The sequence below is a fragment of the Desmodus rotundus genome, chromosome 5 (genome assembly GCF_022682495.2).
Source record: "Desmodus rotundus isolate HL8 chromosome 5, HLdesRot8A.1, whole genome shotgun sequence".
NCBI lineage: Eukaryota > Metazoa > Chordata > Mammalia > Chiroptera > Phyllostomidae > Desmodus > Desmodus rotundus.
In genome coordinates this window covers 41632626-41647150 of record NC_071391.1, presented here as the reverse complement: position 1 = coordinate 41647150, position 14525 = coordinate 41632626, and the positions used below count along the sequence as shown (strand labels likewise).

At 49.3% G+C, this 14525-nt stretch overlaps 1 protein-coding gene across 5 annotated transcripts in view; it reads left to right on the top strand.

Annotated features, from left to right (window-relative positions):
- The window catches only part of PPFIBP2 (PPFIA binding protein 2), a 130347-nt gene that overhangs the window by 19705 nt on the left and 96117 nt on the right, over nucleotides 1–14525 (top strand). For 3 of the 5 annotated variants that reach the window (XM_024559086.4, XM_045194001.3, XM_071221443.1), the window contains exon 2: nucleotides 11545–11644. The exons of 1 other annotated variant lie outside the window; for it this stretch is intronic. In XM_024559086.4, coding sequence (XP_024414854.1) covers nucleotides 11581–11644 — 64 coding nt within the window. In that variant the 5' untranslated portion in view covers nucleotides 11545–11580. Of the gene's footprint in view, nucleotides 1–1889; nucleotides 1976–11544; nucleotides 11645–14525 lie in introns of those variants that run through there. One more of the 5 variants, XM_045194000.3, reaches the window with a different exon arrangement.

The following is a 14525-nucleotide window of genomic DNA, read 5'->3' as shown; positions in this document are numbered from 1 at the left end:
TTGGAAGTCTAAACTGGAAAAAACCAAAGTTTGTTGGCTTTGGCTCATGGATTCCAATTCTACACGCAGCCTTCATGTTCTAATTGACATGGATGAGAGATGAAAGGTTTTTGGCCCTTGGTAGATAAATAACTTAGTCTTAACATTTATCTCTCACCCCCACCCCACAGCATCTGCTAGCACAGGTTTTTACTGATAACGGGACAAGCAGTATTTATAAAATAGATAAACAAATCTAAAAAATAATAACAGATTGATAGTTGTGGGTCATGCATTTTTATGACAGTTCTTTTCTGGTCTACATACCTGTTTTCAAGTAAAATACCACCTGTAATGGTCTAAGGGGTTGGCAGTGGGTGGCGTCCCCATGAAGGTGAGATACACGAGGGGTGGGTAGCGAGCAGTAAGCCTCTTGGTCTCATGTGTTTGGAGTTCTGTTTGGTTGGAACAGGGAGGCCAGCTTCCCTGTCGCACAGCTCTGCGGTGCTTCGGGCCATTCTGCAGGGCAAGGTAGTGTAGGGGATGGCAAGTAGGGACTCAGATGGCAGACAGACTGGGATCCATGGAGGACTTTCAGCAGCTTATGACCTCACCAGTATCTTAATATCTTTGTTTTGCTGCCTCCAGCTCTTCCATATAAAACCTAGCCCAGCTCCTGTCACTTGTCACTGCTCCCTCACCAGCCTCGTTTAGGGCTTGTAATTATAACATATCCCATATAGCAGGGGTCCCCAACCCCTAGACTGTGGACCAGTACCAGTCCATGGCCTGTCAGGAACCGGGCTGTACTGCAGGAAGTGAGTGGCGAGTGAGCGAGCGAAGCTTCACTTGCGTTACCACTTGGGCTCTGTCCCCCCAGTTTCCCCCTCCTACTTCCCCCGTCTCTGGAAAAATTGTCTTCCACGAAATTGGTCACTTTTGCCAAAAAGATTGGGGACCACTGCCTTATAGTATCACCAGGAAGACTAAATGAGATAATGAGGACAGTCTTCACAGGGGCTGCTGCTTCTGGAGGAGATAGGAAACCCTCTGTGGACTTCCTGAGCAGGCAGCTCTTACAAACAGGTGGAAACTGCACAGGCATGAAATAATTTGCCATCATTCCATGTACTGCGGACAGCTGTGGGGTAAGAGGCAGGCCACCAGACCTAAGCTGCATCTTAGAGCATATGAGGTATTTATTGTCTGTTCCTGGTCCTTCACATCCCAGCATCAAAGAGGACACTCTCATTTATGTTTATTTCTCGGACCTACTTTTTCTGAGACTCAGAAGGAAAGAACCTTCCATCCCAGGTTCTTAAGTGAGCCCCACCCCAGTGAGGATGCAGATGTATTTGTCTTAAGCACAGTGTTAAGGGGCAAACTGATGGGGGTGGGGAGACTCGGTAATGCTCTGTCCCTGGACACTGTCTGGCTCCCCATCTCACTCTTCACAAAAGCACAGATTCCTGCTTCTTAGCCCCTCCCATCCCTCTCCTTGCTGGAGCACCTGCATCCTTTGTCTTTTGAGACCTGCCCAAACCACTCCTTGGCAGGCCTGAGTTAAGGCCCACGGTCGTGGTCACTGAGATTGTTGTGGCCTCTTTACCACAGTAAACCCCTGAATTAGGGAGAAGGACCAGCTTGGGGGCAGAATGTCAAGAGCAGAAATGGGAGGTGAGAGTCATCGGAGGAAGATGAAGCAAGTGTTTAAAGATGTTAGCAAAGACATGGAGGAAACTCCACGTCAGCTCTGCAGCGTTCCTTAAGCCCAGGTCAGATGTGCCCTTTGGGTGTAAGCCATGGCGCCCATTTCCTGGCCAGACCCCACGCTCCTCCTTGTGGGCTGGGCTTGGGGTAGCTCATGCTCATGGCTTTGGTGTGGTGTTTCTCTTAAGAAGCTTGCCATTTCAAGGAGGAGGCAGGATGTCACTTCTGCTCCTGAGTCTGGGAGGAGGCTAAGCTGGGCGGAAGTCTGGCCTCATGGCGCCTGGAGGTGAGGTGTCAGTGCCTGGTGCTGCTATTCCTGGTATTCCTTACCAGGAGCTGGGGAGGGGGTTCAGCTATGTGACCGAGTCCCCTGCTATTATTACATGTTGGTGGAAGAGCTGTTTGGGATCTGTTGAAAGGGCTGTGGTTTGGCGAGAAGGGCCTGAGTTTTTTGGGTAAGTGCTTAAGTGGAAGCATCTGGGTTTGGAGGTGCCAAAGGAGGCTGGTGGAGGAGTGGTGACATGTGACAGGAACTGGGCTGGGTTTTAAATGGAAGGGCCAGAAAGCAGCTGGTGGGTTCGGGAGACCTGGGCTCTAATACAAAGGTTCTTAGGGATCTTTGGACCTCGCCCAGCGGGGAGTGGCTGCCAATGCTCAGTGCATACAACTCCCTCACCTGGTGCAGCGGGAAAAAGATGCTAAGCAAGAAATATTGCATTTTGTCTTCTGCTGCCACCCAGCACTGCCAGCCTACGCCTAGGCTAATAAGGCCCTTTCATCAATTCTGATGGATCTTGGCCCCACCGGTCTCAGCTTAACTGGCTGACAATTCAGAACAGTCAGATCAGGGGTGTTTAGGTGGGAATGAGAGCTGGCCTGTGAAAACATTTCAAAGCTGAAAGCTCTAAATAAATGTTTGTTATTAGGAGTCACCGATATGGTGATTAGATGGGGACAAGTTAAGCATGCTTGTTTGCCTTCGGCAGCATTCTTTTCTTTGTCGCTTAAGCTTCTATTCACAGACAAAAGAAATTAAGGCTCTGCCTCTCCACTTGTATTAGGCTCAGGGAGTCACCAGAGGCATTCAGCGATTCTGATAGCAGCTTTCTCAGCATCCTGGTCCCTCTGCTCTGACTCCTCTTTGTTGTGACTGGATGTCTTTCTGTGTACGGCTCCTCTATCCCGGTGGAAAGTTAATACCTGTGGCCTTGTCCTTTGGTCCTGATACAAAGTCGGTGTCTGTGGGCCCTGCCATTGCCCTGAGGCCAGGTGTGCTGCTTTTCTTCACTGTCAAGTTTTTCCCTAGGAAGACAAAGACCTCAGGACTGGACAGAACCTCAGGCCTCAGGGATCCAGGTACAGCCTACGGCCATGGACAGGCTTGCCCTAACACCCCTGGGAGCCTCTTAGCTCCCAGTTTAGACCAGTGAGCTCTTTATTTTTTCCCCTTGGGAATGGGAACCTTTACTATTCTTTATTACCTGTCCCATTGTATTTTGGAAGCAGATAAAGTATTTCATAGATCCACAGGTGGAGAGGAATTTTGGCCCTAGTCCACCTCCAGCTGCCTTCCTCAGGCAGGTATGGGCTCCTACAGATGGTCTCCCCAACAGATGGAATCTGTTACCTGCACCGTGCCCAGCTCCAGCTGAGCTCTGGGCTCAGCTGCATGGCCCTGCCTACTAGGAGCTTACCACTCAGACAAAGGAGTTACACACTGAAGTGGCCGTTGCTCTTCAATGAGAGTTCCAGGTGCTGTGAGGGAAGTCTGTTGTGGGAGTGGAGAGGGGGACTGGGTCATAAGCAGTCACTTCTGTGTATGGAATGGTAGAGATCCCTGGAATCATAATGCTGGAATTGGACCTTGAAAGAGGAGTGGGAATTGAGCAGGAGCAATGGGGGTCTTGGAGTAAAACACTGCATGGTGAGGAAGCCTCAGGGTAAAAGCAGGCAGGGTGAACTTAGCTTGGCTGTTGTGTCTAACTGTTGGTGCTCAGGGAGAGGGCCAGGTAGGGCTGAGGGAACTGTCACTGCTGTGGTGGTAAACCCCTACCCAGTTGTGTATAAAGCACTTCTACACCTTATCTCCACAATCCCACCACTTGTGTGTTTTCGTCCACATTTTATAAGTAGAGAAAATGAAGCTTAATGACATTGAGGAACTTGTCCAATGGCATAGCTCCCGATGGGAAGAGCATGGGTCCAAGTGCAGGCCTTGACTAAAGAGCCCATGGTCTTGGCCATCTCATGGGTCCTTAACTTCCTCTCCGGGTGACAGGAAGCTGGTGAGGCGTTGTGCAAGCGCTGGGTGCCTGGATGAGATTTGTGAAATTGACCCTCCTCCTGGCAGCAGGGTGACGGGGTGATGGATGAGAGGTGTGTGTGGGGTGAGGCTGCAGGCAGGAAAACCAGTCTGGAAGCCCTTGCAGTCATTCTGAAGGGAAATTATGTGACCTGAAGCAGGGTGGGTGAAGATGAGGGGACAGATCTGAGCAGGGGTGAGGAAGGAGACTTTACTAGACATGGAGACCAACTGGATGTGGGTGAGAGAAGGGAAGGCCAGGGGTGACTCCTGGCTTGGTGTGAGGTGGGCTGGTGAGCACCACCTGTTGGGGAAGACCATCTGTTGGAGCCTACTGAACATGAGGACATGGAGAAGTACGTGGGGTCACCTGCTGCCACCTCCCCTATCCCAGCCTCCATTGACTTCCAGGCTTCCTCAGTTTCCCACTGATAATGAATAGTTTTGTTTTACAGGTTCAGTATGTCTGGGAAAGTTTCTTCAGGGCTAACAGATTGGAGGGTGCCCTCAGAGGCCCAGATGCATGGAAGGCTTTCAGGGAGATGTCTGTGCACAGCTTCTTTCATCCCGTCCCTGCAAGGTTAGAGAGATGGGGAGGTCACATTTAGGTGGGCAGGATCAAGCATGGTTTGCTGGAAGAGCTGGCCTGAAGAGAAGGTGGGGATTTAGCCGGGAAAGCTGCTGGCCTGGGTATAAAGCAGGAAAGCAGTCGATGAACAACAATCAGAATCTGCCCACTGAAGAGAAGACATTTGGGCATTTGGGGCAGAGGCTCACCATGGGGTATGATGGAAGTTAAAGTTGCAGCCAAGGAGTTTGAGACCTTATGGTAAAAGGTATGAATTCTGCCCAGATACTTTCTAAGCAGAAGAGTGGTTGAGAGCTGTGTTTGCATTCGGTCAGCCATTCTGCTGATCAGTTAGGTGAGTTTCAGAATACGAAGGTCAGGCCCTCTGCTACTTGAAGGAGGCAGGGCCTCTCTGTGCTTGTGATTCTGATAAACACCAAAGTCTGAGGGCTGCTGGGTTAGAGGAATCTTTACTGCAGAGTGAATGGAGAGGCTGCTTGGAGGCTAGGATGAGGTAATGCAGGCACAGGTGAGGCTGTGGGGGCAGATGAGATCACCACTGGCAGAGTTGGGAGAGAGGACAGAGGATTGTCTCTGGTCTGACTCAGCAGCACCTGTCTCCCATCCTCCATCCTGAACCCATCATTGGACAGGGCACCACTTTCTCAGTTCTGGCTGACGCTCTGTCTCCTTGGTTCATCTCCCTGGTGGCTGCACGTTGGAGTGTTCTGGAGAGTCTGGGACCTCTTCCTTTTCTTCTTTTCCTTCTCCTTCCTCTTCTCCTTCCTCCTCCTCTTCCTCCTCTGTTTCTTCCTATACTAAAGTTACTTTGTGCAGTTGTTTTAAATACCATCTTTATGCAGACGGCTCCCAAATAGTTATCTGCAGCCCAGACCTCTCTCTGAACACCAGACTCGGATTTCTAAATGCCTTCTCAGCATACCTTCCTAGATATCCTTAGGCATCTTAAACATTTCCAATACCAGTCTCCTGATTTGGTTCTCCCCCCCAAGCACCGCCCCCCCAACAAACACACACGGTGGCTCCTGCAGTCCTCCCCATTCTCCCAGAGTCTCGGGGTGGAAACCTTGTCATCATGTTTGACTCTTCTCTCGTGCCCATGTCCAGGCTATCAGTATAGCTTACTGGCTTTGTCCTCAATATATACCAAGGATTAGAGTGTTTATGACTGTGCTTCTGGCCCAGGCTACCTCTCGCCTGGTTCTTCTGTGTTCACTGCTGCAACATCCCCGATCCTTGCCCTTGTCCATTTTCCAAGCAGCAACCAAAGTATTCCTTTTATTTTCATTTATTTAACTTTTTAAAAAAATACTTTATTTATTGTTAGAGAGAGGGGAGGGGAAGGAGAAAGAGAGGGAGAAAAATATCAAAGAGAGGGTTGCCTCTCACATGCCCCCAACTGGGGACCTGGCCCTCAACCCAGGCATGTGCCCTGACTGGGAATCGAACTTGTGACCCTTTGGTTCACAGACCAGCACTCAATACACTGAACCATACCAGCCAGGGTTCATTTATTTAATTTTATTTAATTATGTTTTACTGTGTAAAATTGGTATACAACATTATATATATTTCAGGTATATAACAGTATAATTCAGTATTTGTATACATCACATAGTGATCACCATCCATCAAGCCATCACCTGCAATTGATCCCCTTCACCCATTTCTCCCTCCCTTAACCCCTTCACACTCTGGCAACCACCAATCTGTTCTCCGTATCTATGAGTTTGCTTTGTTTTTTTTGTTGTTGTTTGTTTGTTTCTTTTGTTTTATTAGATTCCACATATAAATGAAATTGTGTGATATTTGTCTTTCTCACCATGTCCTGGTGAGGTTTTTTTTTGTCTTTCACAACAAATTCCACTACTGTTGTTTCAGTGGGTAGCTACATAAGATGTTTGGTGTCAATTTGCTGTATTTACCTGAGGTCTATCTTGTTACTCTTGGTCAAGACAATGAGGTTGGTTTATAGTGATTTTTTAGATGAGAATTGAGGCTCAGGGAGATTAAACAACTTGTCGGAAGACCTACAGCCATTAGCAGTAGAGTCCCAGTTTTAACTCAAGACTGTCTGACTGTAGAATTGTTGGTTGACAAGGAATGTGATTTAGCATTTAGACACTGCCATCAATTTCCTTCGTGTGTCTTCCTCCATCTCTCTCCCTCTTTTTTTTAATGCTGTAAATGGCTTCTTGCTCTACTATCCCAAAGAATTGTTTTCTGTATCATGCAAGAGGCTTTCTCCGAAGTTTAGAGATAGCAGGAGGTATTTCTTATTTCTTAGCCATTTAAGAGCAGCAATGGTTTATAGGTGACCTGCAAATTATAAGAAAAAGACTTTGGTTTGTTGTGATTTGGTGACTCTACCACCTGTTGGCCACTTAGGGAAGGGAGAAGCATGAGATGAAGGGAGGGTTCATTGGCTGAGAGTCCCTTCCCCAGGCCTTGCCTTCTACTCCGGGACCTTGGCCCTCATCTGGATGCAGCTCCCACGGAGTCAGGACCCAGCTCTGATACAGGAGACCCTGGAGGAGCAGGGGACTCCAGATCTGTTTCGGATTCCTTCCTGCATCCAGAACGCTGTGAGCCTGCCCAAAACACTTGCAACCCCAACCACTTTTACTGAGAAAAAAGTAGCTTATAAAATGAAGTGAAAGCTTGCAGTTCAGATTGGGTGGAGTATGTTCAGGTTTACTTGTACAAGATTTATCTTCTTCAGTGGTTCCTGCCTACTTCTGATTCTCCTTGGATGAACTTGAAAGTACAATAGTTAGTACATTATCTAAATCACTTCTTGCCTCAGAGCACACCAGATGATAGGCAGCAAACCGTGGCTCACTCTCTAAATTTCATAAGACTTACAGATCCTGCACCCTACTCAGCTTTAAGGAGCCAAACCAGCCTTTGTGTGGTGCTGTTCGTGTGGCCTTGATATCCGTCCCCAGACACTGGCATTCTAAAACGTGGCTGCTCCTTCTTCGTTGGCTGGTCTTACAGCTATTTTTTCCTGGCTGGTAGCAAAGAGGAGGGCAAGTCCTGTAGTAGGGGGAGCAGCAGCTTCAGACACTGTCTTGGAAAAGATGATGATGGCATCTAGAGAGGCCTGTGGGTGAAGGGAAGGGGGAATGGTGAATGGAGTACATCTTTCCTCAGACAACATTTTTCTTGGTATAAAAAGCCTGCCTGCGTATCAGGGTCAACTGCAGGGCTCTTAATAGTCCAGGTGTCCAGAGAGAAGGAAAACACTTTTCGGCACTATAACAATTGTCACTGTCCTGAGTATTTTAAGAGCAACATCCTCCTCTGTTTGCCCTTCTTCTTCCTGGCCTAGTGCGGCACCTTTCCTTAGAGTCCCCAGGGCACAGCGTCTATCCCTGTATCTTCTACTCCATGTCAGCCCCTGGGTGGCTGCTACAGCTCCCCTCTCACTGGTAGAGAACATGGTTTCCGTTCTGTTGGCCACCACCTGCTTGGAGGTTGCCTTGATTATGCTTGTCCCTTTGGAGTGCACTCTGAATCTGGCTCTTTTTCCTAGCCCCTTTGGTTATTGCCTCTTCCAGGTGCACTCTCTGGCCTCTTCACCTCACTTCTCTCCAGCCCCAGGTCTCTGGTGAGCCCAGGCTCCCAAGGGAGGTGATGTGTCTCTGTGGGGATGAGCAGACAGAGAAGACACCAGACACACTGGTTGCTGCCAGATGACATGTTTGCCTCTGAGACCCCATGTTTCTGGAAGGCAGGGATTTTCCCATCGTGCATTACCAATGGGCACCCAAACCTTGACATTGGTGAGGGGAGAAAATGGCCATAGTTGCCAGATGGAGATGATTGGTGGCCTCATGGCTTCCTGTTCCAAAAAGAGTGTCCATGTTCATAGACGAGGGCTAGAGGCGTCACTCCCATTGCATGTTTTTCCCTCCAAAGGTCTCTTCTATACCCCACTGACACCTCACAGCTGCCCTGTGACAGAGGCTGGCAGGGCCCCTTCTCACCCAGTTGTCCTGCCGTCTCCTCAGACTGAAGCTCATCAGCTGCTCACAACAGGTTCCCCACTCCTGGATGTGCCCAGTCTTACCAGCCCCAGGCTCCTGGGTTGTACATATGATACAGCCTTGACTCATGCTTCACTTCATGCCAGCTCCCACGGGTCCACCCAGCTTGCTATTTGCCAGGTACAAAGTCATCACTGGGCAGAGGGCCCGAGGGTCATTTTTTGTTGTAGTTTTGTTTGTTTGTTTTCAAGGCTCATTTTTATGGCCTAACTGCTCCATACCTTTCACCTTAGTAATAAGGCCCCAAGTGGGGTCAAGCTACTGAACCTGGGAGATCTTTTTCAAATCTGTCATGTTTATGTCTGAGGTGACTTGATTTGTTGGTCATTGGTACCAGACCCCTGAAGTAGTGGGTGTGATTCCCAAGCTCCTCTTATTAATTGCCCTCGTCATGCTTATGTGTATTCTGTGCAAGGGTTTGACTCATCTTGAGCAACTGGATGCTCCTGTGTAATCTTGTCGATCATTTTGACATTTGCCAACTACATCCTGCCCCTACTCACTTTTCTACTTTTTACGTACTACATCCTCTGCCTGGAACAGTGCTCTTCCCCTTATCTTCTGAGAAAACTCCTCATCCTTCAGGACCCAGGGAAATTGCATACCTGCCTTTTCCAGCATGCCTCACACTGTGTCATAATGCTCTGTTCGTAGTTTTGTCTTCTGCTCTAGACCATGTGGCCCATGGGAACAGAGACTAGGTCTGATTTATCAATATCCCCCAGTGCCCAGCACAGCAGGATTCAGGGAGTGTTGGCGGCATGAATCCATCCATTTGTTCACAAGTGTTTACTCAAACTTCCTTGTGCCAGGCACTTTGCTAGGCACTGGACACATAGGGGTGAACAAGATGATAGGGTCCCCTGCCTCTGTGGAAAAGGTTAGCAAGGCCAGTTAGCAAGGAAACAAATACATGGACAAGATCCTTTATAATTGCCGTGCTTTCTAAGGGCTGCTTTAGATGGACTTGTGCAAGGGAGCCCTCTCAAGGTACTCTGTAGCTGAGACCTGCAGGATGAGAATAAGTCAGCGGTTCAGATTGCTGAGAAGGTGAGCTCAGGGCAGAGGGGACTGCAGATGTAAATTTGGACTGGAGACCGAAGCACAGGGAGCCATCCTGTCACACCTCTTTGGTAGATCACAGAAAAGAGTTTGGGTTTTCTCCTGGGAGCAGTGGGAAGTCCTCAGAGGGAAGGATTTTTACTATCCCAGGTGGCTGAACAGGTGTGAATGCGCTGAAGATTGCCCTGCTTCCACTACATGCCTTTTCCTGCCGCCTCTTTTTTTGTCTCCACCCAGGCTTGCTTCTTTCCATTCAGACCCCATGCTGTGCACACTGTGCTTGCTCTGTGGGCACCTGGGCTGCTCTCCTTACCGTGGATCAGCTCTGTTCCTTGCTGTAGGCTTGCCTGACTCCGGCCCTGGTGCTGAGGGGCCAGCAAGGCTCTGCCCCTCTGCAAGCTCCCTTCTCATTCCCCTGAGACTTGTGCTTCCATGCTGAGAGGCCTCCACTGCCACTCACGCTTTGCAAGAGTGAGTGGCCCAATGTGCCCAGCTAAGAAGGCTATGGGCCACTGTCATGGGGAGCGTACTGTCCCAGGAATCAGGAGCACTGCCTCTTAGAATTTTAGTTCTACTCTACCCAGCGCCATTCAAGGTGTAGGCTCCCATATTCTGAGGGCCAGAAAGCCTCCCCAAGGATTCACAGTCCAGCCACTCCCTCAGTGCTGAACCTCCCTTCTGATGGGAGACATGGGAATCGGTTCCGTCTCCAGACCACTCTAAGAACAATCTAACTGTCTTCCTGTGGCCGCTTTCATTTTTCTTGCATCCCCCCACCCCCTGGGTGGCGGCATTTGTAACTCTAAGACGAAACTTAGCTCATGTCTGTGAAGTGGAGGCAGAGTTGTTTGCACATTCAGCAAAACCCGTGTGGGTGCCCAACGGACACGCGTGCTGTGGAGAACAGGGGCGCGGCTCCCGTACCCAAGAACGGTGCAGGTTAGGAAACAAGGTCCTGAGTGTCTCTGCTGTGACACTGGGCCTTTGGAGTGAGGAGAGGAAAGTGAGCAGCCAAAAAAAAGTGGCTTTGGAGAGGGTGTGGATAAGAACGTTAGGACACAAGGAACCACACTGGGCCGAACCAGTCAGTAGCAGTAAATAGCCAGGGTTTGACCCAGTTCTTCTACTTTCTGTGTGACCTCTGAGCCTCAGTGTCCTTATCTGGGAAATGAGGATAATAACAGCATCTAACTCACAGGACTGATGTCACAATTAATTGACGAATTAATATTTCACAGAAAATGCTTAGTACAACCCTTTGCACGTTAAGGGGGCGATATATGTTAGCTTTTTTTTTTTTTTTAAGTGAGGAGATAACCTCAGGGTATATTCGTGCCAGGATATTTCAGAGGATGAGACTTTAAAGTAAACTCAGGGAGGGAGAACCCAGATAACCCCAAGAGGCTGGTTCCTTTGGAGGAGGTAGGCATGGCGAAGAAAGATAAGCAAGCATGCATGTGACGGGGGAGGGCAGAGATTTATGGGTGCAAAGGCCAGGGAAGGCTCAGACACGGGCCCTGAGCTTCAGCAGTCCTGGAAGCACACGGCTTGGGGGAATGCCAATGGGAGCTTGAACAGCGGCAATCACTGTCTTGCTGCTACAGGTGACTCTGGAGAGCCCAGTGGTTTTTCGATACAGAAGCAAATGGCATCGTGTGCTAGAGATTCGTGGAGAAAGAGCACTCACGGCTGGAGGGGGAGGCCACAGAGATGGCAGGAACCACAGGCCAGCCACCAGGATTCTTAGGAGAGTGCGCTGTACAACAAGGGAAGGAGAGGGCTTTGCGATCTTGTGTGCGTCGTGTGGGACGCTCTGTAATTTTTCCTTTGTTCTTTATTTGAATTTTCAGTAAGAGAAGGAGGAGACTGAGCCGGGAGAAGGAGTCATGGCTTCTGAGGCCAGCCACGCGCTGGAAGCCGCCCTGGAGCAGATGGACGGGATCATCGCAGGTGCGGGCAGGGGTGTTGTTGACCGACGGCTCGTCCTGCACACTGCGGGGACTGCTTGCTCTCACTTCACTTTTCTTTGCAGCACAGACAGGAGCTCCTTGTTAGAGCTGTTGTATTTCATTGTGCATGCCATCTCTTTTTTAAAGGGTACAAACTTCTAGAACTCTGATATCTGGTGCGAGAGTGAGTCTCTGTTGAGACAGGGCAGATGTACCATGTATCAGTATGCATATAACTGTGTCACGGTTTAGACCCTGGCTGTGAGACAGTTTGGGTGCAATGAGATTGATCTTGTAAATTCTTCAGGGCACATCCTGGCTTCCTACAGTCGAGCTGAACCTTGAAGTCCAGCCGACTTTGCCACCTAATACAGGTGTCAGCTGTCCTCCCCAGCTGGTCTCCAGTGTGTTTGGAAGTCAAGGAGGCGGTTTTGTATTGTTTCACCGCGTCACCCAGAGAGTGTTCTTTATGCCATATTGCTTTCTATCCATTGCAACTGTTTGGTTTCGAGTTTGCAGTTAGAACCATTTTCCAGTTAGAACCATTTTCTAGGAAAGATCCAGCAAAACTGGTTAGGAAAGGGCTGCCAGTGGGCTGTTCCAACCGATTAATTCCTTGATAGTGGTACCTGAGCCCATATCGGTTAGAACAAACCTGTCATTGAAAATCTTCCCCAAAGGGCCCAGGTCTTCTTTCTATCCTCACCCGATGCAGGTCAGTGGCCTTGTTTGCTGACTTGGGGTGCTTCTTCGGGGCTTTGCTCCTTGTTGGGTGGAGCTATGGCTGGAGGAAGAAGGCTTGGGCTGACTGTGGCTGGAGCCCAGGGCGGGCATAGGTGCCTGACACTGTCCCCTTTCAAGCATTTACTTTTCCTTCATTCTGCAGAGACGCATGTGACCCACTGAGGGTTCTGGGTGTTTGCGCCTGGGATGGGGAGGTGTTGAAGTTTCTTCATGTTATTTATTGGTGGCACTGTGACATGTTCTAGCTGTCATCTGTCAGGCACTTCATTTCTCAGGGAACACGAGGGCCTTTGGGAAGCTGTGACTAATGCCCCACTTTCCACAGGCACCATAGGTTGGGATGTCCTGTTCTAGATTAGGGCCCCTGAAACCCTACTGAGAGGAAACAGCCCAGGGTGTAGATTTCCTAGCAAACTTTTCAGAGTCTCATTTGGGTACCCCCCAGGGGCTCATGTGCATGGAAATCAGAGCCACAGGGTCAGCCCCTCAGACTGGCTCAGGTTGTCAGCACTGCTGAGCCTTCAGCCAGGAGCAAGGAGGAGACTCTGGGAGAGCCCCTGGCAGGGCACAGAGCTCTCGGATGGTGATGAGAGGTGAATGAGACACCTCCCAAAGAAGGCAGCCTGTGTGGGCTGGGTCCCTCTTCCTGCCTCCTAACTTCTGCACACAGGCATTCCAAAAATGGCAAAGCCTCTGGTGGAATCCTCTCTGTCTCCGAGAGGATTCTGTGGCTGGATCCTTGGGGTCTTGCCTTGGATCTCCCTGGATCTGCAGGTGAGGACCTGGAGTGGGTGTAGACGGACAGGCCTTCCTGCTCTTCCAGCACAACATGCTCCTTCCTTCTTCCATTTCCTCAGTCCTTCGTCCTGGCAGGCTGTTTCTGGAAGGGCCTCCTGGGCCACTGTGTCAGGAACAGGTGTCAGTTTGGTAGAGTGGTGGACTGAGACGTTCTCTGCAGGTTAGTCAGGAGGAGCATCTACAGCCAGACTGCTTAGTTCAAACTCTAACTCCACAAATCCTACAACAAGCAATTTGTATGATCTGTGCCTTGGTTTCCTCTTCTTTATGTATTTATTATTGATTTTAGAGACGGAGAGGAAGGAAGAGAGAGGGAGAGAAACATCAGTTTGCTCTTCCACTTATTTATGCATTCATTGGTTGATTCCTGTATGTGCCCTGACTAGGGATTGAACCCATAATCTTGGTGAACTAGAACGATGCTCTAACCCACTGAGCTCTGGCTAGGGCAGTTTCCTCATATTTAAAATGGGAATAATAACATTACCCACCAATGGCAATAATAACAGCACTCACAGAGGGTACTGTGCTTACACATGTAAGGTGCTTAGAACAGTGCCTGGCATGTAGCACTATAACATGTTAGCTCTTGATAAATTAATGAGAGACAAAAAATTCTTTCTCATGTGAAGTCTTTTCTTTATCATGTGAAGTCAAGAGACATAGTAGAGTTCTCATTTATTAAGGCCCTTATTTGACCCAATGGAATTTCAAGGTTTTCATTGTATAGGGCTTGAACTTGCCTCAGTAGGCTCATCCAGGGTCTACAAGATTAATGCATAGTCTTCTGAGTGGTCTTTGCTCTGTTCTTGCCCTCTTGTACACTGTTGTCCGCAGTGTAATCCTTAAAACATAAGTCACATCACTCCTCTACCCCAAATTCTTCAACGGCTTCTCATCCGAGGGTAAAATGTAAAGTCGCCATAGCCAGCATGGCCAGCGAGGCCTGTGTGATCTGGCCTTAGGCTGCCTTCATGGCTGCATCTCCTCCCACTTCCCCTCTGGCTTATCTCACATTAGCGGGGAGCCCTGGCTGTCTCTGGGCCTTTGTGTCTGCTGTCCCCTCTGCTGGAATGCTGTCTTCCTGGTACACTCTGATCCGATATCTGCTGAGACATCACCAGATCAGAGAGGCCTCCCATGACACCTGTCCCACATCACTCTCTGTCCACGTAGCCTGTTTATATCTCTTTGTAGCACTTACCACCGCCTGACCGATGACATTCGTTTTTGTCTCTTTGTGTATTTTCTGCCTCCTGCACCAGAATGTAAGTTCCATGAGGACAGAGGCTTTGCCCCTCCATCTCCAGTGTCTCTCTTGGTCTGCAGCACGTAAACAT